This window comes from Neolamprologus brichardi, chromosome 13 (assembly GCF_056152115.1).
Source record: "Neolamprologus brichardi isolate AB-2024 chromosome 13, ASM5615211v1, whole genome shotgun sequence".
In the NCBI taxonomy this organism is placed as follows: Eukaryota; Metazoa; Chordata; class Actinopteri; order Cichliformes; family Cichlidae; genus Neolamprologus; species Neolamprologus brichardi.
Window position 1 is genome coordinate 13,354,069 of NC_142116.1, and position 25,353 is coordinate 13,379,421.

The 25,353-nt window shown below is 40.1% G+C and overlaps 2 protein-coding genes across 3 annotated transcripts in view; both read left to right on the plus strand.

Annotated features, from left to right (window-relative positions):
* LOC102794295 (cGMP-dependent protein kinase 1) overlaps positions 1 to 15,688 on the plus strand; it is a 99,313-nt gene extending 83,625 nt beyond the window's left edge. For both annotated transcript variants that reach the window (XM_006783766.3, XM_006783765.3), the window contains exons 8-18: positions 1,528 to 1,593; positions 4,308 to 4,382; positions 9,678 to 9,774; positions 9,876 to 10,015; positions 11,086 to 11,175; positions 11,390 to 11,531; positions 11,994 to 12,157; positions 12,385 to 12,507; positions 12,596 to 12,658; positions 12,743 to 12,809; positions 12,902 to 15,688. In XM_006783766.3, the coding sequence (XP_006783829.1) occupies positions 1,528 to 1,593; positions 4,308 to 4,382; positions 9,678 to 9,774; positions 9,876 to 10,015; positions 11,086 to 11,175; positions 11,390 to 11,531; positions 11,994 to 12,157; positions 12,385 to 12,507; positions 12,596 to 12,658; positions 12,743 to 12,809; positions 12,902 to 13,000 (1,126 nt within the window). In that variant the 3' untranslated portion in view covers positions 13,001 to 15,688. The remainder of the gene's footprint in view (positions 1 to 1,527; positions 1,594 to 4,307; positions 4,383 to 9,677; positions 9,775 to 9,875; positions 10,016 to 11,085; positions 11,176 to 11,389; positions 11,532 to 11,993; positions 12,158 to 12,384; positions 12,508 to 12,595; positions 12,659 to 12,742; positions 12,810 to 12,901) is intronic.
* Positions 15,689 to 17,529: 1,841 nt separating this feature from the next.
* LOC102794748 (dickkopf-related protein 1-like) lies at positions 17,530 to 19,339 on the plus strand. The gene is made up of 4 exons (XM_006783767.3): positions 17,530 to 17,925; positions 18,054 to 18,198; positions 18,381 to 18,515; positions 18,646 to 19,339. Exons 1-4 carry the CDS (start codon positions 17,530 to 17,532, stop codon positions 18,909 to 18,911), a joined length of 942 nt encoding a protein of 313 aa, XP_006783830.2. The 3' UTR covers positions 18,912 to 19,339.
* Positions 19,340 to 25,353: the final 6,014 nt, after the last annotated feature.

Consider the following 25,353-nt stretch of genomic DNA (forward strand, 5'->3'; position numbering starts at 1 on the left):
ATTAGCATCAATCTTTGTAGCACTATGACAGAAAGATCAAATGTTTTAAAGACAAAGTTGGATATAATGGACAAAGTTTGTTGAATATGGAGGTGCCAAGCAGGAAGAAAACAGGAAATTCATGGATGTGATGAAGGAGGACAGGCAGAGGGTTGGTGTAATAGAAGAGGATGCTAGGGATAGGGTGAGGTGGCAGGTGATCCACTGTGGTGACCCCTTAAAGGGAGCAGACAGAAGAAGAAGAAGAAAATAATTACACTTTCAAGGTTTTTAAATCATTGGTGGTTTGAGTCACAGACCACTCTTCTTTTACCCATTAAACAGCTTGCTAATACTGCAAGTATGTCTATGTCAATTGTTTTGAAAAGTGTTGGGGGCAAGCAGGAGAACAGGTGGAGAAGTCTTGGCCAGGGTATTGCATTAAGAGCATGGATGGAGGTACTTGGAGCTTATCAGAGGTGAATGAAATTCTGTAACACAGCTAGCTTGAGAGCCTCAGTTCTCATCTGTTAATATATCCCTAGCCTCCCTTATCCTCTGTAGTCCTCACCTTTCAGTGTTTTTTTGTTCTTCACCAGCTGTGACCTTTATTCAGATGGGTCAGCAGCAAGAGGGAGGCAGAGTGTGTGTGAACATGTGCGTGAGCATGTGTGTTGGGCGAGGGGGGTTGTGGATGTGTGTGTTTGGATGAGGGAAGGCAGCAGAGGGAGTTCACATGGCACGAGGAGGAATTGTCACCTCACTTCATTGAAATAGGTTGCCATATGTCTTTGAGTTCAGACCAGGCACAGACAGTGTTTGTCCAAGGCTAGCTTCTGTTAGTGCCCCAGCTAAAATGAATCGATTCTTTTTACATCTAGAAAGTAGACCGTTTTAGCTTTTGATTTGCTCCCTTCTGGGATATTATAACAATCGTATAACCAAATCTTCTTTCTATTTTATTTTATTACTTTTTTTAAAGGATACAGTTTGAAATAATCTGCTTATGGGAAACCACCCGAAGAATTTTTCATCTGTTTTACATTTTTTAGTTTGTACTGAAGTGGATAACACTATCCTCAGATTGGAAACTTATACAGAATTACTACACAGGTGTCCTTTGTTAGGGGGGTGCCCTGGGCAGTGCACTGGTTCAGATTTAGAGCTAATCCCTGTGGGGCTCTGTGTGGAAAAGAATTTTCACAGTCAAGGATGGAGTCTTGGGATACGGACTCAGAGGATTCATGCGACTGGGGTGACTCATCCGAAGAAGGACTGTCATCAGAGGAAGATGAGCTTGATGTCAAATATGATAAAGAGTAATGCAAATTCTGCAGTGATGTGTTGCCTGAGAGTGAATTTAATGTATTTTTAATATGTGTCAAGTTCGCATATGAAGTGATATGACAGATTTCAATCACCTCCATGATATGGTCTTTAAAATGAATGAAAATATTATTTTATAACGGCAACACACTTTTTTATGATTTGATCAAAGTTTTAGTTTTGCAGTTGTGCCTGATTGTGTTGTGTGTTCATTTTCCCCAGGGAGGACATCAGGACGGCCAGTGTCATTGCTGCGGGCGCAGTCACCTGTCTAGTCATCGATCGAGAGTGAGTATCAATAAAATCAATCCTCAAGGGAACTAGTGACTTTTCTACACCGTCTGTACTCATTTACTCATAAAACTCATACTACTACTACTAGTACTCATAAAAAAAATGGATGTTTCAAGTTTTACATTGAATAAATGTCTTTCACAAGCAGCAATGAAACAAACCTACAAATTTTGATTTTGCTGAAACATCAATCTGAGGCCACTTCTCCTCATTTGTGAGTGACCACGGCAGACGTACGCTTGATTTAGACTTTAGATTGCAATGAATCTTTGCAGAGCCAATGACGTAACCGTAAGTGGCTGACATCGTCATCAGCATTTATGGTTGTGTTTCTGGTGCATTAGACACAAATTCAATAAATTTGAGAAAGAGGTCCTGTATTGGGTCATGACTCAAGTTAATTGGCGTATCCACCTTTACAAGTGGCCACGGCACATTTAGTTGGTGTTTGGCTCAAAACATCAAGGCTTTCCAAAATTCAACAAATTCAATAAATGTGTAAAAAGGTCCTATACTAGGTCATGATTCAGCCTAATTGGTATCTCTTTTATACTTTAGAGCTTAAAATGTGGATTTAAACGACAAACATTAAATTATACATTTACAAACTTTAATATATTCAGAGGGTGTGCTGTTGCAGCCATATTTGGTTTGGTATGACCAGTTTATGTTAGCTGGTGTTACATAATGCAAGCATTTGTATTCTGTAATACAAATGTTATTGCTTAAGATTGCTAACTTCATGAGTCTTCCTTTCTCATGTATGATTTTAGTCACTACAGGCACTGCATGTCAGCCGATGTTAAATAGTTCTGCTCTACATTAAATTTTAGAGATGATCAAAGTTACAAAAATGTAATCACGCCATCATCTAAGCCTGTTCAGTTTCTATGTTCAGGGCTCAGCTTGATTGTCATGTAAATATTTTCCACACACAGAACAAAGAAATTAACTTATTTGCATTTGCTTTGTTCAGTTATGCTGGAAAATCAGGTGTAAAGTGTCCAGAATCCAAGAATTTAAATATATGCTAGATGCAGGAATGACTAACAGCTGCTATTTTCTCCACTGATTTTTACCACATCACCCCAGAGCACAACTATGTTTGTCTGAGCTCAAACATTTGCTATTTCCCCCCAGTTGCAATAATGCAATTTGACATTTAATTACTGTGTTTATAATGTTTAATAGTAACATTAAGCTGTTGTATATCTGAAAAAGTTCATACCCGCTTACTTTGTAAGGAAACAGCCTGTCTAGTAGCATCGCTGTCTCTTGCATTAAAAAGAGACAGGCTGTGTGGGGAGAGGAAATGGTATCAGCTTTCCAAGGGGCTCCCTGTTGCCTTAGGGAACACAGCAGGCACAAATGGGCCATCCTCAAAGCTAGCAGAGGGGATAGTGAGTGAGTCATCCAGTGCAGGTGATTACTGCTGCTTTTCATGCAAGCAGCTAATGCTGCCTCAGCCCACAAAAGTGGTTCAGTGTGTGTGTTTGTGTCCCTCAATCAGGCTGGTTTTGGTGCAGAATATTTGTTTTTGAATCTTTTGGTATTCTGTGCCCTTCTGTTTATTTTGTTGATAGCCGTGCATGTGTGACGCTTAAAAAACAAACAGTGTGCACGCTAAGAGGTAAAATAAGGATAATTACAGGAGCCGTGGGAAAGCGAGAGAGAATAAAAAAAGAAGCAGCAGGGATTTACTGGCTCAGTCCAATAGACACTGTAAGCAGCAAAAAATTTAGAGAAAAGCTCAGCTCAGAAACAGCCCTAGCTAGCAGGCATTATGGTCTCAACAGGAGAAAACACCAGATGCAGTGCATCTTCTAGCTGACAGCTTGATGAGCCCTGCTTGAAAAGTGTCAGCTAGTCGTTCTTCCAGGATGTTTGGAATCTTTATTTTGCATAGAAACCCATACTTCAGGGAGAAATGAGCCGAGACATGGGAGTTATTTTTCATGTTCCAAATCTCTCAAGAAATTTGGAGGATTTTATTTCAGCAAGTTATTATGCTGTGAAGCTTATTGTTCTGTAGATCCATCTAATATACTCTAACTTATTCTTTTACTTTCAGAATTTCCACTTTTCTTCTTATCATAAGTAGAAATACAGAGGAATAAAAATATGTTGTTGCTCTGCTTCTATCACCTAAATCACTTAACGGATTTATTTAGTACTGAAAAAGATATAAAATATTGTCATGGGAGGAGTTTTACCTTGCATAATATCCAATGATTTCTTTATCACTCAACACAGTGGGTTTTAAATTTTTAATTTATTCGCTAAATAGTCATGCAAAGCGTCTACTTTTGTCTCAAAAATCTCTCTCACCCACCATCTGCTATCACACTGTTTTACACCTCTTTGGGGTAGCTGTGTCTTCTCATCTGTCTCCTCGTCTGCGATTTTTAGAGGCTTGTCTCTAAAAGCAGACTGATGAATATTTAATACTAACTGGGAGTGTGTATGGCAGATTGGTCATACTGTGTGCCAGCTTCTTATACAGATATAAGGTGCTTTGTTCCCTGTAACATAAGCTAACAGTAACAGATTCGTATATATTCTCATAGAATGAATCCGAATATATGTATCTTTGTTCCTTACACTTATGCTCTGTTACTTAGACCTGCATTGTCTGTAGATTTTCAAGCAAAACAGTGTCAAAAATTCTTCACCAGGTGCTGTTTTAACTGTTACTGTCTGTGTTTCAGTTCATTCAAGCACCTGATTGGGAGTTTGGAGGATGTATCCAGCAAAGGCCATGAGGATGCTGATGCCAAAGCCAAGTAAGACAAAGAAAAAATCATTTATACTCAATGTGACTGCCTAGCGCCTGCAGTGTTTTGCAAAGAGACATGCAGGCCAGCTGTTAATGCTTCATGCTGTTACTTCTGTTATATAATAATGCAACACTCTGTGGGAAACAGAAAGCATGCGCTATAACCTTCACCTCTATTTCTGGAGGAATTAATATGCACTTTATCTTCACTATGGGAATAAGAGCTCTATAGAAGCTCTATAGAAGGCACTTTGGCATTGAGGTGGGAATTTAGAGGTTCTTTTAGCCATCTCTTGGCATAATCTGATACCCCACTGATTCAGCGCTATGTTGAGAGTCAAGGTGAGTAGAAACAAGAACCCAGTAATGACAGTTTACAGGGAGCCAGGGAGCAGGAACAGCTTATCCCATATGTAGATAGATTTAGAGAGACAGAGAGAACAAGAGGGTGACAAAACAGACTAGACGTCTGCCCGGTGCTGTGGATTTCTAGCTGAGAGTGCCAGTGATCATTTGCAAGTCAGTGGCATGTCGTCAGCAGAGCAGTCAAGAGCAAAACATACCACCAGGGTTGGAAAGAGGCAACACGAAACCGATGGGTATAACCAGTGTTGGGGAGTAACGGAATACATGTACCGCCGTTACGTATTTAAAATACAAAATATGAGTAACTGTATTCCGTTACAGTTACCGTTTAAAAAGGTGGTATTTAGAATACAGTTACTTTGTTGAAATAAATGGATTACACGGCGGTACTTCCCTGTTTCATATTGTGGCGGGTCAGGACTGTTTGGGTTTTGTTTGACAGCTACGTTCTGTTGTTCCAGGCGGCAGCGTTACGGTTGCCATGGTTACAGGGTGACGCTCTCTCTCTGCGTGTTTCCTGGGTAAGAGAGCGCCTGTTGTTGTTGTGCCAAGCTAATAGGCAGAATGCTACAGGTATAGCTCTAAAGAATGTAGCATCATAGGCAGTGTAGTCCGTGCTGCAGGGAGAATGGACTGCCATACACGTTATGTGTCTGTGAGCGAGGAGAAAAAGGAAAAGTACGAGCTGTCATCAAGCAAAAGCGGGAGCTGGAAGCATGTAAATATAATAATAACCACTGCAGCCAAGAAGAGTGCCTGACGAGCCCAGTTGTAAGTAAGACTCGACTGTACGCTGTGTTCGTGTTTTCCTCCAAAAACAATAAGTTCCGTTGGAGCAGCCTTTCAACGCCTCTCTCTGTCTCTCGCTGGCAAAGTTGACCCAGACAACAAAGTAAAGCTAGTTTTCAGCTACTAGCCCGACACAGAACCCACCGTATTAGCCAGAGGTCCCTTTACTACGGTTCGGAGCCGCGGACCTTCAGTAACAGTAATAAATCACAGCAATAGTACATTCATGTAGTTGTAAACAGCATGATAATATATTAAGTAATCCAAAGTATTCAGAATACGTTACTCTCATTGAGTAACGTAACGGAATACGTTACAGAATACATTTTGGGGCATGTATTCTGTATTCTGTAATGGAATACATTTTGAAAGTAACCTTCCCAACACTGGGTATAACAGGGGGCGTATAGTGCCTTACCTCTGGCTTTCGGTCCTGGCCAGATCTACTTTATGGCTCCACTGATGATTGTTTGGCCTGCCGGTAGATCTATGATAATATGATAGCGTAATATCCAGTGGCTGTCAGCATGAAATGATGATCAACAAAATATTGTTGTGTTGTATTAGCAGAAGCCTTGGTTTTACAATCCAAGCCTTTACAATGACCCACCATGAAGGGTTCCAGCATCTTGTGTGGCAAAATAAAAAGATAGGACAGAATTACAGTGTTCTACATTATCATTCTACATCCATCCATCCACCTAGATAAGGTACCGAGTTAATTAGGTCTGTGTCACACAGTGCGACATGCAGACAGCTTAAAAGATTCCTTAAGCAAGTTAGATTTTATGCAAATGAGTAACAAGTTGTACTTTTGCATGACAAATGTTTATAACTTTATCATCGAGCCAGAACTTTACCTCAAATTAGACCCACTCACCTTCTCTGCTCTCTCAAATCTGTCTCATCACCCTGATTAAGGCAGCTTTCCCTGCTGCGTGCGGTGTAGTCTCTTGCTGGCACTCCCCACTCAGCAGAGCACGTTTGCTTCTTGTTGAGGAAAGCCTGAGTCAGGATCCCTCTGAGATGGAAACTGTCTCTAATTGGTCACAGTGGATAAGCATATTTCAGTAGTGCTGTTGCTGTACAGGAAATTATAGCTGGTCTCTGCGGGGGTTGACAGGTCTTTTCTTCAAAGACTAGCTCCCTGTCACATGCTACTGTATATGCACAAATTGTTTTTGATCAAGGCCTTGCTTCTCTGAGAAGGAGATGCTACATTCTGCACACTGCTACTGCATTCATAAAAACTTTTATGTATTCTGCGGCGAGGGGAGAATTTAAAGATAAGACAAAGTAAAAGAAAAAAGCTGATTTTCTCCAGCGATGCAGACTTAACAGAAAATGTCTTATAGAGAAATCTGAAATTATGTTACCTGTATATCCCGAAGCTTTATGTTTACCCTTTATTTTTAAAGGAATAAAATCATCTAAAATAATCTTCTGCTTCTTGTTGTTAAAATTATATTCGTCATTTAGATGGCACCAGTTTTATTCATCACTCTTTGTGCCTCTAACTGCCCTTTCAAGCAGCTATTTCCACTTAACTTTAATCAGCAATTTGGGACCTTCTGGTGAAAAAACCCTGAATAACTAAAAATTTATGTGAAAATATGACCCACTATGACTCAGTGGGTCCTGTGTCTTTTGGGAGTGTAGATGTTCAATAAACAGGAATCACCCATAAATAAAAGTGACATTTAAGTCTGGTTTAAGGTCAGAAGTGCTTTCTTCTCCTCTTTCTGCTCCCCTGAGTCAGTCTGATGAAGAAGAACTGGGGCAAAGTAAATGAGGATAATCGTACACACACTCCCACACAAATACTGACACACACTTTAGACACACGGGGATTGCATCATTTTTATGACCTCATTCGTTCAGTGATACAGATTATCGCCCACTGGGGTGCTACTTGACCTGCATATAGGAACACTTTGTAATGCTGAGCTTGTGATGGATTTTCATGTTAGCAGTTATAAGTAACATCTTATTGCAACCTCATAATGCATATGCTGTCCAGGAAACTGTGTCAGATGTTGCTAAGCTCTCTGTGTTCACTTTTATTCAAGGTCATGGTTTAGACATCTATTTAAGGTGGATGTATGGTTTCAGTCTCACTGGATCTTCTCTCTGGTATCATATTCCAGTTCCCGGCTTATCATGGCTCAGTTATAGCGATAGACGAGTGTAGTTTTCTGCTTATCTGAAAAAACTGTATTGTGTGTCGCTGCCTTAGTGAATATCTCCACCATTCATTGATTCCTACAGAGACTGTATGTCCTTGATTGAGACATTGTGTTTTGCCTGTGACAAAATCATTCATTACATTGCAAAGTAGCTTAATGGTTTTCTATTGTTACCCGCTTGAAGAAATGTTCGTCATCTGTAGAGAATAGAAGACAAATTTATTCTTTCATTGCTTATCTAATAGAAAATGGGCTCGTTTTGTGCTTCGGCTGTGAATAGCACAGAGTTTTTGTTCGTCAGCGCTTTGATACTGACTCCTTATAATGAAGCAACGCTGCCATCTGCTGGTTGTATGTTGCTATTACTAGTCAATCGTTTTAGCAAGTGTAAAATTCTAAAGTGTAAAATTATATCCTTTTATTCCTTCGATATCTTGACAGAATTTGCAAAACGCTCCTTAATTAACTGAACCCAGACACATCCTAGTGTGCCATATTTGATGCGTGCAGTTTTTTGTGGGTTTTTGAGACGTCTATATCATCAGAGTGATCCCCCCACCTGAAAAATCTAAATAAATTGCACATTTTTAAGCAATTTTTCAAAAAGCCAGATAAAAAAGCAACTACAATACAAATTAAAATTCATATACTGAAATTAAAATGTAATAATTTTTTTAACAAATTTGTCAGATGGTTCAATAAACTCTTTAATTTTGAAAAAATTGTAATTTTACTGCAATTATTTTCTATTTCAGGCTTTAAAGGGTTAACAATACTGCACCACACACACTAAACATGTAATCTCGGTAACTTATCTCCTTTTCTTAAGCAGCGCTTATTTTAGGATTTGGAGTGTTTTCTGGGCCTGCATCCAGGTCAGGGTCGGGGAGAAAAGATGAAAGGATAACCTGCAAATCTCCCATGATAGTAATAGTGTATACATATACACAAATAAACCATGAGTGTCCTGGTAACCTGATGTGTTTCTGAGAAACATCGTGCTCAGTAACCTGCCAACACGTGCCACCAAAGTGTCCACTGCTGCGTAGCTTAGGGAAAAGGTTTCCAGTGTAACTGATCTGAAACAAGTACAGTTAGGTTGGTTTTTGTAACACTTGGAATAGCCAGATAAGCTAGAATGGCGTAAAGCAAACATAATTTGACATTTTATGGATTACATTCAAACCTGGAACAGTTTTTTCTGAAAGTGTTTAACCTACATTTTTGTAAATAATCTTAATCCCTGCAGCTCTGCGAAAGAAGGCTGCTGACTTATCTAAACACGTCTTCTGTGGAGGTGTTTTTTGATAAGTCGCTGTCTATATAAACATACAGCTGAAATATTTTTGAGAGAGAAGAGGCCTGACGTCGAGGCGATAGTCTGTTATGAGTGACCCAGAAAGGCCTATCCAGGCTTGGATCTGTCCTAAGCCCACTGATCCAGAAACTGAGCTGATGAAACTCTGTCTGGATCAAACAATAACCAAAGAAGACACGGGGCATCTGGGGATAAGGGGTGGACACGTGGAAACAATCTCTACTGCCAGCATACCGGTATGTTGTGGAGTTCAGTGGCAGAGCCAAGGCATGTCTTCTGAGCCAACTGAGTAGCGAGTAGCCTGTGTGACGGATGTCCCATCTTTGTTCTTTCCTATAAAGAATGGGGACAAGCTGGGGACAGTTAGTCTGTGATCAAAGAGAGGTCAAAGTAATTTGCCAGAAGACTAAACTCAAAAACATCCTGTTCATGTGCTCATATTTATACTCTCCACATCCTCAACAACATCCTTGATAGATTACTATGAGTTAAATCCTCTAAGATTTGCAAACAAATGAGCTCAAGGAGAGACGGATATTTTGTCTCAGGTTGTTGAAAGTGGATTATGTTTTCTTTCATCCTTCATCTCATCTCTAATCCTGTTCCCCTTCGTTCTTTCCTCCCCTTTTCCCCGGCCCCACAGGTATGAAGCAGAGAATGCGTTTTTCTTCAATCTGAACCTAGCTGACTTTAACATCATCGACACTCTGGGGGTTGGTGGCTTTGGACGCGTTGAGCTGGTATGAAGCGCTGCAGTGTGACATTAACATCAATATTCTGGACTTGTCTGACAAGCTGCACACGTTGCTATTTGAATCTCTCTCTTTCCCTATCACTGCAGGTTCAGCTCAAGAGTGATGAGAACAAAACATTTGCCATGAAAATCCTCAAGAAGCGGCACATCGTCGACACGAGACAGCAAGAGCACATTCGCTCAGAAAAGCTCATCATGCAAGAGGCCCACTCTGACTTCATTGTTAGGTAGCTTCTTAACATTAGCTTCCTTAAAATGCTCAATAAAGTTTGCTTATCTTACTAAATGTTTAATTCTGGTGATCAAAGTAAGAGTTATTAAAAATGACATTCCCTATTAAGACTTATATAATGAACGTGGCAACAAAAAGAGCCTGTCAGCATCACAGCTTTCTCATTTTGGCTTGGTTTGTATGTAATATGGCGTGGCTTAACAATAATAAAGAACTGCCTGAACAAGAATAAAGATGGGTGATACAAGCATCAGCAGGCTAACAAAACACAGCTGCAGCAGTAGTTAGGAGGTTTAGGGAAACTGTGCTACCAATAACAGATGGTTCAATAGTCACCCTTGAATAATGAGGGCACGCACAATTTGCTTTCTATTAAGTACTTCTGACTTGGCACAGAGATTATCTGTGGAAAACAGTGTTTCAGAAGTCATTTTTCTGATGATGTAGCACAAGACTGCACAGTTAAAACATGAAAAGAAGCATGACAAACACTGGCAGGGCAATCTTTAGTTGGATGAAATACATTTATTTATGCCAATTGCGGTCCAGCTTCATTGGTGTGCTTGTGGCCAGGAGCACCCTGGTACTGACTATAAAACATGAAGGTGGGAGAGCGCTGATAAGGCGATGCAAACAGTTCACGAAAGTTTTAATAGAGATGAATGCTAATTTGTGTGCTGGAATACTGAATGACAAGATAACTCGCAGGCTTGAGATGCGTGGCCCGAGAGACGTTTAGCAACATGACAATTTAAAAAACACTTGGTTTGGAGAGGTTTGTCCCCTCACTTGAATCCAATTAAACACTTTGGGAGTGTTTTGCTGTACACTGTTTATTGTGGTTTACTAAAATTATTTATGTATATTTTAACAAACGGTTTAAATACTGAATTATATCAAAGGAAATCCCTGGCTGCTTTATTTCAGTATTATCATGTGTAAAAATAGATTATAGGATTTTTGGTTAAGAAGATGAATTCATTGCTTTTTTTCTGCCAAATAATAGTTGTGTGGTTATGAATTTTACAGCAGTTTGTCATAACAAACACTTCTGTGTGTTTTCAGACTGTACAGAACCTTCAAGGACAGCAAATACCTCTACATGTTGATGGAAGCATGTTTAGGCGGAGAACTGTGGACCATTCTTAGAGACCGGTAAACTCATAAAGGATTAATGTCACACACACACACACAATTATATGGCAAAGAAAGGTGTGGCAGTTCAGTTAATTCTGGTAAAATGATATTTGAGTCCCGCTTTGACCAACATATCTAGTGATTTTATAGCTACATTATAGGAAGTGTATCACATTTTACTATTTGATGTAAGTTACAATTTTCATCTTCTTTTGTCCTGCTGTGTTTACAGGGGTTCATTTGAGGACTCGACCACCAGGTTTTACACAGCCTGTGTAGTTGAGGCTTTTGCTTACCTGCATTCCAAAGGCATTATCTACAGAGACCTTAAACCAGAGAACCTTATATTGGACCACAGGGGTTATGCCAAACTGGTAAGAGATCAACATGGAAACACAGAAACCTCTAACTTGGATGTTTGTGTGTTTTTGAGAGATGATGCAAGAAAAGACAAATGCCATCTTTCTCTGATGTATGTGAAATGTCAAAAATCATTTTGAATACTGCCACACAATGGCTTTAAATACAAGAGTAATCACAGTGTGAAGAGAAGTATAACTAAGGCTATGCTAGGTTTTGTTTTTTGAGGTACGCCAACATTCCCTTTTCTCATCATGGAGAAACCAGCTTGTCTCTTTTGGCAGAGCAGCCAGCAGCTACTCAGCTCAGCTGCAAACCCACCAACACCACTATTTCCACCATTTTCATTCCACCATTAGTATGCATAAGAGTGAACATGATCTGATAGGAACCAAAGTACCACGAGAAGGATTTTAAGTCAAATTTTTCTTTGCCTGATTACTACAATCTGACAACAAAATCGTTGTTTTCTTTAGGTGGACTTTGGCTTCGCCAAGAAGATTGGGTTTGGGAAGAAAACGTGGACCTTCTGTGGGACACCAGAGTATGTAGCACCAGAGATCATTCTGAACAAGGGCCACGACATCTCAGCTGACTACTGGTCTCTAGGAATCCTTATGTTTGAGCTCCTAACTGGCAGGTACTCACAGGCCCGGGCTTGTCCTTAACAAACTTGTTTATGAAGTTTTTGCGGTAATGCTATATACGTGCAAAACTTTTTGGAAATGTTGAGTCACCTGGTGAAAATTAAAATGTGTCAGCTCATTGCACAATTTATACAGAACAGTTTGATGGTAGCTGATTACATAATTGTCCACACTTAAGCACGTTTTACTTCAAAGTAATGTGTTGGTCTCTGCTGTGTAGTCCTCCATTCTCTGGCCCTGATCCTATGAAAACCTACAACATCATCTTGAGAGGAATCGACATGATTGAGTTTCCAAAGAAAATTACCAAAAATGCTGCCAACCTAATCAAAAAGCTATGCAGGTAAGTGTTTGTGCCTGTAGACATTTATACATAGCAATTCGTTTAAGTGGTCTGCGTGCTGAATCATATATTATTTTTTCTACTTCAGGGATAATCCTTCTGAAAGACTGGGAAACTTGAAAAACGGTGTCAAAGACATCCAAAAGCACAAGTGAGAAAACGCATTAATCAGTCCAGACATTTGTATTAATTTGCTCGCTGCACAATGATGAAGTAATGCTATTTTTTCTTTTAGATGGTTTGAGGGCTTTAACTGGGAAGGTTTGAAGAAGGGGACACTGACACCACCTATTATCCCTAATGTAAGTGCACGCTGTGCCCGTTTTGTTTTGTTTTATAGCCACTCAGTTGTTGCTTATTCTTTATGTGAAAGATTATTTTGTGTTTCTACCAGGTCACATCAGCAGTTGACACAAGTAATTTTGACAGCTTCCCAGAGGACAATGAAGACCCACCTCCTGATGACAACTCCGGCTGGGACGTTGATTTTTGAAGTCCTCTTCTCTTGAAACCAGAAGAAACTCTTCTTTTGCTGGCTTTTAATGGTTTGGAGGTCATTAATGGAGGACATGGCTGTGTTGTAAAAAACAAAACTGCATTAAAAATGAAAGAGAAGATATGGAAAAGAAGATAAATAGTTGGATGGCAAACCCTCTGGGTCACCGATATGCCTTTATTTCACTGTGGCTCTGGATCAAGCATTTATAATGGGACTGCTGTAGCACTTCTCCGGTGTTGTTTTACACTTGGGTCTAAAAGGCAAAGAAAGTGCAGGGATACAAACACACACATACACACACAAATACAACAGAGGCTGATAACGGAGCCAGGTTTTCCCATGTATCATGAAGAGATGCTTAGTGGATGGATGAATGTTTTAAAGTTTGTCGAAGTTTTGCTTCTACGACTAGAAAAAGGAACTATATGTTGACAACCGCTCAAAAGAGGAAGGGGATGGTTATTGGTTTTTCTTTTTTTATAGATTCATTTTTCCGCAATATTTAGTGAAATATTTGGTGGACTCTGGGAGGGGATAGGATGATACTGCAGTTGGTCCCTGGTTATCAACATGCAGCTGCTTTCTGCCATCTGTAATGATTTGTAGACATCTACACACTACAGATGGCAAGTACAACTGGTACCAAGTGCTCACGACTAATCTGAATGTCACAGATTTTTCTTCTTATTGAAAACACAATATGAATGGTACGTAGTATTTGAATTTACGAGATCTATTGTCACACATGAACGTTACCGGGCTGAAATCAAATACTTAGTACAATTTATGTGAGATTAATCTACCTTGAAAAGCACAAACACAGTGCATTCAGTGGAAAGAGATGTGACTCTTAAAGTGCCCTCCTTAAAATTTTAATGAATCACACACCGGCACACGTGAAATGTCAGCTAGTATTTCCATGAAGCAATGTGTCCTTATGCACTTAAGACCATTAACTGAGAAAATCCACAGTTATAGCTCATTTTAAGCTTAAGTAGAGGTCACACTTTTCTGTTCTATAATAGGCTTTAAAAAAAAAATCATGCATACGAATGCTTCTCTGCCTACATCCGTCTTCAGTTTGTTTTTCAGTCACTTCTTGAATCCACCCAAACCGGATGTCCTCTCCTGTATTGTACTGACATAACTGTGAACATGGTTTTGATGTCTTTGGTGCTGTTGATAAATTATAATAAGCGATGTTGAGATGACAGTACTGGTTCTTTGTTTTTGTATTGTGATTTCTTTTGTGCTTGATTACTTTGTAACGTACTTGACAGCATTCTTTAGAGAAAATTGGAGACTTGTATAAATTTGTGAACTTGATCGATGATTTATCACTTGTGGTATTGTCGAGGTTTTTAAACAGGTTTCACCAGTTTGAGTTCAGCCATGAAAAAAAAAAAAAATCATCCTTCTGTTTATTTGGAACTCAGATTTACCACATTTGCATTATCATAAGACTATCTTGACTTAACATAATCGTGTGGAAATCTTGACGTGTCTCCTAGAGGCAAAAGGAAGCTAAATAAATAAGGTTATATTTTGTGAAATCTCAACTTTGATCACCATGATCTCTCGCCCAGCTCGTCACCTCTTGCGTCCAAAAATCAGAACATGAAGTCAAAAGGAATGTAAGTGCCTTAAGTCAATGGCATACAAAATTTACATCACAAGACCTTTTCGATGCTGCATGAACACATATACACCTCAAAAACGTATGTGTCCTCTTAGATGGCTGCTTTTCATCCTTTCTTATATCTAATAAATACATTAATCACCACAAAGAATTTCTAGTCATTTGATGGCTGACAAAATATATGAAATAAATTTCCTGCTTACGCCTTTGATTTATGTAACGGGAGCATTTAAAATGATTAAAAGCTATCCTACCTGATATAGCTGCAATGACATGCTTTTCTCCACATATCTAATGTGATCTTTTGTCAATCACTACTGGCCTGATACAAAACACCAGTGAGCATTAATCATGGCTCAGAAAGACCATCCATCACTTGTTTCAGTCAGTAAATTTGAGCTTTTAGAGACGGCAAGAATGATTTGCAGTTATGAACATTTTGCCAATACAAATATGGAAATATTTTTATCACTGTTGACAGTCTTTGACAGAATGTCAGCATTAATCATATCTCATCACGATTCAAATTCTCTTTTCACTGTTTGGCTCAAAAGCTCAAGTCACATTTAACCCCACTAGCAGGAGAAGTTTGCCTTTCAAAAGCTTTCTTATCCGTTGTAGTTTACGGTCATTGTTTGCTCGTGTCTAGGCAGCAAATCTATGTGGTAAAGCTTGAAGAAACAGTTAAAATTCATCCTTTTGACGATATTAAACATGTATTGCAAAGCCTTTCTAGGCAGAAAGTTCTGAAGGCAAAATTCTCCTATGTGCATTCACCCCAGGAAGCCAAACATACATATTATACATCTATCATGGAGAACTAAACACAAGAAGAAATCTTAATTCTAAACCATAAGTGTTTTACTGTGTCGGGGGAGGGTGGGGGGTATGTTTTCACAAAGCCTTATGTATGTCATATCTTACCAAACCACTGGTTTTCAGTTTTTATTGACTGCCTTCTGCAAAGTTACCTGATATTTGCCTTGTGTTGTTCTTTTTCTGCTGTAAGTTATTTTGCAGAGTGCCACGTGTACGATTTTTAAAATTATAGAGTAAAAACAATACTTTTGAGTCGTGTGTGCTGTGTTCTTTCAAACTTGTGCTGTGCAGAGTTCGCTGTAGTTGCCACAAGGGGGAGCTAATGGTAAGACTAAAACGTCCCTTCACGCAAGTGCATCAGCCTCATGTGAACCGCTTAAAGTTCCCAGATATCTAATAATCACTCCAAGAGTTTAATGTCATCCACTTAGTGGTAAGTGCGGATGATTCAGCTTTTCTGGCCTCCGTGTTGTTCGCACAACAAATCTGTTTGGGGCACAGGGAAATGGCTTCAGCCATAACAACAGGGTGACACTTCTGTGAGATCAAAGGGGATCAAAGTGCATCAAAGGAGCTCACCTTACCAGTACTGACATTCAGTAAAGTGGAGATAAAAGCTCTACTTCAAAAGATATGCAGCAATTCAAATGCGCAAAGTGCTAGTGTGTTTGTCAGGTGTCTATGGCGCATCGCTTATTCTTCTACATACGCAGACACGTTCTCACACTCAAACTTCGGATAAAGGCTCCGTGACCAGCAGATGACGTCCAAGTGCTAACATATCTACAAGGAGAAGCTTAAGTTCTTGTTTTTTATCACGCACTTCAGCATCTGAAGGGAGCTCTTCTTGCACAGCGAAAACTGACTGTTCACACACACAGTGCAAAAAGTTTTGAAATCAGTGTCACTAAAGGTTTAAGGTGAATACATAAATCAGAAGAGCTCATGTCTCTCAGGAAAGGGACGAGAGATAATAACTTAAAGACAAACACGGAGACAAGTCTACTGCGACGTGGGGTTATCAGCAGATTCACGTGGAAAAACAACATTGAGACTTAATTTGAATATTCTCAAATACATTTCTCCTTCTAGAAGTGGTGGAGCCTAAAGGGTCAAAGAGCAGGGTAGATCAGAGTCCCCTTTAATCTCAAAGTGCCAGTCAACCCTGAAAGGCCTCTCCACGGAAGTCCATTAATTCGGCAGAGTTTTCACACCCCTTAATGGTCTGCATATCCTACACATTGATGTCCACAACTGGTGTAATCAAGCACACGTTGGGGGATAATTGCCACCTTTGCAATCAGAGGGATCAAATGAAGTAGTTAATCGACTTAAGTAACTTCAATCGCTGTATTCACACAGCCAAAGGGCAGCCAAAGGATGTCATAGAAACTGGAATAAGCAAACGGCTTCTACAAAGATGCGCAGGTAAGTTGTCAGCAGAAATACAGTCCTATCAGAGATATAAATCAAAATCAGTCAGCAAATCAAATGTGCTACACATTTAGAAAAACGTCATTGTTTTTATTTTCTAAAATTATACCTATAATAGTTTGAAAAATATACTACCCGCCTAGTTTGATAACTTCACAGTAATTGCGAAAATTAAAATAAGTGATCAATAAAATAGAGAAAAAAAACTCTTTCCGATGTGTGATTTATGTGTTTAAAATATAAAATTCTTGTTCATAAGAGATCTATCAAAGGAGGAGGGACTCGAGGCAAGAGTGATGAATTTATGAGTAATATTTTTAAAACACATCGAAAAAAAATATTAAAGAAAACATTATTTGTCATCTGTATTTTTTTTATGTTTTTATTTATTTATTTTATACTGACTGGATAGAGTAAGTACTGACTGGTGGTGGTGGAGTTATTTCCCGTGTACGACACTGTGTGATGGGTATTCAGACAGACTTTGCAGGTCATTATCATCACAAACACTGAAACGTTGTCCTGTGCAGGGAGCAGAGATGGCCATTTCCGTACAGTGGGTCTCTGTTTGAAATTCCACCCCTCCGCCTTTGTAGTGCACAGCGAGGGGCGGGAAGACAAACAGGTCCACATGTATAAAGAGAGATCATCCCAGGACTGCGAGTCAGGAGACTTCCAAACATCGTTCCGAAACTCTCTGGAAACTTTAGGATTCCTATATTCAAGGCCGTTTTGGACTTTGTCACTCTTCTTCTCAAAACAAAAGGAACATTCTTATCGTGTGTTTGCCGGAGAATTTAAGAAAGGAATCATGAAGATGCCTTCAGTCCGCGGCTTCTTGGCTGTGTATCTCACGCTGTTTGGATACCTTGGGGACGTTTACGCGGGCACAGTCCTGACGAACTCCAACGCGATCAAAAACCTGCCTGGCGCCCCGATTGTTAAAGATACCGATAGTGTCAGTCCGAGTCCTCGAACATCACCTTCTGGTAGCATGGGACACAAATTACCGGCAGACACCTTGCAGGTAATTACCTCAGCCGTGCGTAAAAGTCAAGTCTGTGCACCACAATAGTGATTCGCTTATATACGTTGTCACAGAAATCATAGCAATATACTTCCTGAAATAATATTTTTGTTTTTAATTATATATAGACCTCAAATGTTTGCACGGATGATGAAGAGTGCGGAGGTGAGGAATTCTGCAACGATGCTCGAGGCGTCTGCCTACCCTGCCGTAAGAACCGAAAGCGTTGCGCAAGGGACTCGATGTGCTGTGCAGGAAACCGCTGCAGCAACGGTGAGCTCATTTCAAATCAGTAATGACTTTTGGTTTTCTTATAGTCATCTTGTATCTGTATTTTTTTTTTAAATTTAACTTTTTACTTATTATTTATATCTTAATTAACTAAGGGCTTTTTTCTGTAGTGTTAATTGCAAACCCTAAATACAGTTATTTATTTTCCTCTTTTACCTTTTCAGGTGTTTGCCAGGCAAATGACTTAGATGTTGCAGATGTAGCCCTTACCACTGGCTGGCACACACACAACAGTACCATGGAGCATCGAGCCAAGAAGCCTCCCACTGCCCATAGCAACCAGCCTCATGCTGTCAAAGGTAAGTGTGCTGTTAAAAATCACTGCTCTTATCTGTTGGGTTCAAGTAACAGCAGTAGGAAGTTTTCAGGGAGGTCTGTTCCATGTAACATATTTTCACTTTGTTCTCTCTCCCCCCCCCCCATCTCCAGGCCAAGAGGGGGATGCCTGCCTGAGATCTGCAGACTGCTCCGAGGGTCTTTGCTGTGCCAGACACTTCTGGTCTCGCATTTGTAAGCCTGTTCTGACAGAGGGCCAGGTGTGTACGCGCCACCGCAGGAAAGGCAACCATGGCTTGGAGCTGTTCCAGCGTTGTGACTGCGGCGAAGGGCTGGCCTGCCGACCAGAGAAAGGAGAGCGAGATCACACTGTCAGCAGGACTGCAGCCCGGAACCTACACACCTGTCAGAGACGCTGACATGAACGAGTGGACGCACACAGAAAGAGAAACCTGCACACTCACACGCCCAGCAAAACCCACAACTCAGTCACAGACACTGACAAACACTTGCATACACAAGAGATGCTGACACACACGCACACACACATGCACACAGACACCTAAGACATTTCCTGCCAAAGTTGTTGACACAAACACATCAGCCGAAAGGGTAGACATGATTCCTGGAAAAGTGATACACCCAGAGGGATACAAGAGTGCAAGATGGACTGAATCAATTCCCTTTCAGCAGACGAGGAGTCGGAAGTTAGGAAGTGACATTTCAGAAGTATTAGGAAGATCAATGCATGTCATTGGTAATGGCAGAGCTGTTTTGTTTCTCTTTTTATGGAACTTCGTGCCACGGTTATTGCAGTAAATTACTGTATTGTACATATTTCCCTGGATGTGGCACTTAAATGAGCTATTACATTCTGTCAACACCAGTATTATAAAGACATGGTGCTGCATGCATTGTAAATGTGTTATATATAAAGTTTTATAAGAAATGTTATCTATTGAAAATTTGAATATATTTGTTTTATTAAATGTCACGTGATAATCTTAACGCAGTCTTTATATTCCTCTTTTTTTTTAATCTACTGCAGCAAAAAAAAAAAAAAGGTGGGGGGAGGCTTTACGTAGGATTTGTAGAGGTTTCTTGCAAAAGTTAAAAACTAAATGATTTAGTCTTCATATAGTAGCTGGTACACCGAAAAGCAACAACTGTCCCCTTCTGAAAAGCAAAAGTTGTTTGAAGGATGTCTGCGGTGCTTAACCTGGCCCAGAATCACTAAACACAGTTGTTACAGGAAGAAATACACAGACCCAAAAAGACTTACAACAAACATACAACTGTAATGAGTTACTACTGGAGCCTCAACACGTCAGGTCCTGCTGTGAAAGCAGAGAATGGTCAATCAAGGCTATATCATCAGATGAAGGCAACCCACCATATCAAATGATGCCTACAAAGAGGTAATAACTAAGTATCTGTGTCCTGACGAATGTGTTTGCCACCTACACCTTTGGTGTTGGCTAGTTTCTAATTATGATGCTCCTGCCTTCATGTGCAGCAGAGCAGATAGCTGGCTATCCAAGTTAAAGCCTTTAATTATTTCATCTTACTCAATCTACACAAGGCTTCATGAAATGAGGTGCACCACAGCACGTATTCTGTGATGCAACAACAACAAAAAAAGTTCTCAGTCTCTCCAATTGCACAGCACACCCCATTTCCTGGCTGTTGTGCAATAGATGTGCTCTAATATGTAGGCTATGAATCCACTCAAATACACCTTGGTACCTGTAATTAGACATGTTTAGATTAGAAGATGGTGAGGAAATTACTATACTTTTTGTTTGATTCTCTTGTCAGATCAAAAGTCGCACAAGACACTCTTGATATCTGACCGAGCCAGATAACCTCTTCATCTGTTTACATCCACAGACATTAGCTTGAAGTTTTTCCAAAGAAGACAAGGTGAGGTTTACTCTGGCTGTCATTGAAGATTAGTGGTGGAAAAACAAAACCATGGGCTCAAATCTTGCGCTAAGGTATTTGTGTGGCTCGCTCTAGTTATTTACTTTAATTTTATTTTAGATTTACCTCAACCTTTTGGAAAACAGTTTTTTATGTATTTAAAAAAAACATCAGAAAACACAAGAAATCTCTCATTTTGATGGAAATTAATAATAGTAAAATAGTATAACAGAGCCAGAAGCCACTTTCCCAGCATAATGAGAACAGTGTTTATAATCCTACCTACTAACTACACTACTCACATTTTCTATGATTAGGGTATAGTAACTTTGTGGTGCTGCCATTTTGCTGAAGTAAAGGATCTGGGTATTTGTTCCACCACTGCTGAGGATAGGCACATTGACCAAGAGGCAGCCAGACTTTCAGAGAGACGCACTCCATTTAAATAATTTAGCGTCCATTCTTGAGAGTAATTAAGAATAATGGTAGCATTGTCAGCAGCACAATATACCATGCAGGCTCAGCCAAGTCATGTTTGTGGGGGTCCTGGAATCTGTGAGTATGTGTGTGAGCCTGTCATCATTACACCAACCACAGACTTACACAGGCCACAGGCATGTGCCCTAACTCAAGGAAGGCCAGGTTGTGTGTGTTTGTTTGTGTGTGTGTGTTCACTTTACACAGGCAGCTAAGGAACATTTAGTGGAGTCCGGAGAAACAAACTCAACGTCAGCAGCGCTGAGACACTGTCACACACAAACACACACGCACATACAGTCATGTCCCCACATGCAGCTGAACAGTTTGTACACATTTACAGCAGCGCACATGTACACACAGACTCGCAAATCCTTGTAGGGGTGAAATTTCGGGTGTGAGACGTTTGGCGTAGCAGCACACTCGCCCACGCCGCGGCATCCTAACCAACAACATTTGCTGTTGTCATACCACAAGAATGAATCAGCACGTCCACTGGCATGCGTTTTCATGCTACTGTATGCTTCCAAAAACTGGAAACAAGTAACTACAGTAAACATTTATCTTAACAGAACAAATCCAGGCTGCAATTCATGAAAATACTGATTAACACTTTTCATTTCTGTTTACACGTTCCTGTGTGTTTGCACAACCCAAACATAAAGCGAACTCGAGCCTGATCTAGGCGGATAGACATTCTTCAAGTCTTTTAATAAAACTTCATGGGCAATAAAAACAGAAATGATTTGCTTATCTACCGTCACAATCTAAAAAGTATGAAAAGCTTTTATCTGCCTGAGTATTTGGTATATCAACCATTGTTATTCTAGCTCTGCTGCCAAACACCGTCGACAGACATCCCCGAGTTAACAAACTCATGAGTGAACCGTCAAGAGATGAAAGGGTAAAGAAATGAAGCAGAGTACACAGACGGAATGCATGTTATTTTGTCAGATGAAAGAGATGGCATACTTCTGGAATGAGCATTCGGATCAAACCCAAGCTCTTATGTAAACAACATTTCACAGGGAGGTGTCAAACTTCTGGGTGCTGGCACTGATCACTTCATAGGAGAGAAGCACAATGCTCACTATTCATCTTTGTGGGATGACAATCAGCCTAGTTGAGCAATAAGTGGAAATCTCCCTGTCCTTGGGAAATAATAATTAAACAAAAGACAACTCATTCAGCACAATGTGGTGAGTGTGTGAATGCAGGTGGAGAGCAGGTTTGTTCCACTTATTTAACTCCTAGTTGATGTCAACACAGCAGGGGAAACAAGGGTTTTCACAGAGTGAGTTGATGACATGCTGTTCTTTGATTGGGTTTCATGTTACGTTCCAGGTAACTTACCGTAGACAATTGTTCTCGCTCACTTATTTATATATTGCGTTTCACTTCTCTTAGCCGATCTTCCCCGTGGCATGGGTTTGAACCTAATTTAAAAGCATAAGCATTGTTTCCGAGAGTGAGATGAAAAGGTCAACATTACTCACGTTGCTATGTTAATGTTGAGTGAGGATCTGATTTGCTCAGTCTGTATAATGGCTCAGTCCGGCTGGAGTAAAAGTAAGACACCAACTATTTTACAACTAGGAAAAATCGGTGGTTGCTGCACTTTTTGTTTTTCTGTTGAAGACCAAATGCAGATTCCCAGGACGTTGCAGTCAATCCTAATCCTAATCCATGAGCCTCTCTTTGCAGCAGAAGACAACAACTCAACTGGTTCCTAATTAGTTATATTACTATACAAAAGCAAGGTTGCAGTGTGCCTATGTCTTTTTAGGTTAAATTGACATCCTGCAGCATGTATGTCCCTATTTTTCAATTCAATTCATTTCAATTCAGTATTAATTGTACTGAAGTTTTCTGTGTTTGGAGTTGTGATTTGCAATTTTTTGCAGATTTATTACAAATATTAACATTATTATACAAGCAGATTTACTTTTGTTTATTATTTTAATTCAGTTCAATTCCCCATTCAATTGCAAACTCAAAGCAGATTCATCACAAACTTAATCCATCTTATTCCCATTATATTGGTGTTTTGATCCACTAAAATTGTTGTGAAGGCTGACTGTACTGCAGACCTTATCCATGTCTTCAAAGCAAACCTTTCAAAGACACCAAGATCATACGTTCTTTGCACACGGTCACAAGACTTTTGGTCGTGCTGCCGTTTCCAACTACTCTTTTCCCTAGAGTGACTGTAGCATGCGTGGATGCAAGGGAACCAGTTAGCCTGTGTCTGTCTACAGAGCAGTAAGGGTTTTTTTTTATACATATATATAAATGTAGGAACAGTTATTTGTTCATCCAAATTTTAATTGCTTATTCATTCAGCTATTCTTGGCAGTGTTAAAGACTATAGTGTAATTTTCCAGATAGAACACAGATTTTTTTTCTGGTCTTTGAACAAGCACTGTGGGCCTAAATTTGGTATTGTGGTGATTTCGTAAAGTTCTGCACAGTTGGCATATAGCAGTGAGAAAAACAAAGCAGAACACAGGATTTCAAACAGCTGTTTTGTTAAATATAAAAAGTTAAGTACTCAAGTATCAAGGTTTTTGAGCCATTTTTAAACTCACCCTAGCCTTTCAGGCCTTCAGTCTTTATGCTAAGCTAGGCTAAATCCTAGCTCTACACTAAAAGTCATAATTTCACATTTTTTGAAGTATATTCATTAGCTATCTTCCGATGATGCAGATGAGAAGATCAACTTCACTGCCATGATGTAGCCTACTTTTAGATACCTGCCTACTAGCTGCTTCCCTATGCTGGTCTTACATACGCTAACCAGTTAGTTGCAGCCTTTTAGAAAGAAACATTGGTTTGAAACAAAGTTCTCTTAGGGTAGGGACATATTTTTAGCTGAATTATTCATTTGTAATATCTTTGTCATGCTTATTTTTACTTATTCAGAGATCTGCGTAGGCAAGTGTATGTGGTGACACCAAAGTGCCTGTTCCTTGCTGCTGTGAGAGACAGCGTACTCACCAGGGAGGCTAATGGATGACTAGTTTGATCCATCTTGGTGTTCCTTCCATCTGCTACTGCTGCTGTGGTCTCAGGTCCTTCTGTGATGAAGTCATACTACTTTTGAGTCCGTCATTTACCACATGAAGGTAACCTCTCTCCTTTGACTTCAGCTATAAAGGCCTAAAATCTGTAAGTGTGTTGGGCTGAACCAGAAACAAGTGGCTGTGTTACATTGCTGTCTGTAACTGTAACACTACACGAAAGAATCAAAGCAAGAAGAGACATACCTGACCACAATACCCAGTGTTTTTGCTTGGCTCTGCTGCCTTCTGGACCTACGCACATGTTTATTTTCCCCTTGCTACTGGCTGTTTAATAAAGAACAGTGGTTCCTCGACCACCTGTCTCTTTCAGATGTATTCTCTCACTCTCCATTCTCCCTATGCGCAGCATATCCACAGCTTGCGCAGCTGTGACCACTTCAGTGTAAACAAATAATCTGCCCATTGTTTTTACAAATTATATCCCAATATAATATCTACCCACTTTGCCAGACAAGCAGGCGGTGAACAGATGCACCAAGAGGGGGGTAGAATTGCAGCTGGGGATAAAAATGCCTACTCTTCATTATGGTTGGTCCAGAGGCTTGCTGCTTGCTGGCGGCCTGGGGCTGGGACTAGGACAAGGGCCAGGGCCAGAGCTGGCTCAGCTCCTGGCTGCTGTGTACAGTCTGCCTCAGTCACAACCACACTGTGCAAAGCTGCTTCACACATATAATTTACTCATTATTTACAAAGTTTTTAAAGAATTCAGAAAAAAAGTATTGCAGTTGAGTGAGCTGGTGGAAAATTAATGCAGACTGAGTTGCTATTCAGTGAAGAATAAAATTATATCTAGTTATATAACGCTGAAATATGGCAGGCTTATGGAGTCACAGTCAATTAGCACAGCTGATTGAATGAAGGTAACCACAGAAACCCTATACTTTGAAAAATGAATTACAGTACTGAGGAGAGACAGTTTAACCAGTGACTGGCATACCGAAGTACTAGGGTAACTGTAGGTACTGCTGGTGACCGTGTCTAATCCAGTATGCGCACAGCAGACAGACATTCATGAGGGGCAGGAAATAGATGTCTCTCATCCCTCAGTTCATTCCATAAAGAATCTTCAACTAGGGAACAGTAGGCATTTATGAGTCCTGAAAAAAATATCTCTGTACCCAAGCAGGAGCATCAAAAGCCTCGGTTGTTTTGTAATGGCATGCTTTTGCTCAACAGGGAAGCATCTTATCAGACAAAGGCACAATAATGACCCCAGTGGTTCAACCATTGTCCCTTTAACAGTCGCTCAGAGCTTTTTGCCACTCGCCACCTCCTTTCATACCACCCTGGCTCCCCCAGTCAATCTCATTTGCTTCAACACCCAAAGTCTTTAACGTCCCTGCTTGTTCTCCATCCTTTCAAAAAACTCTGCCTTCAA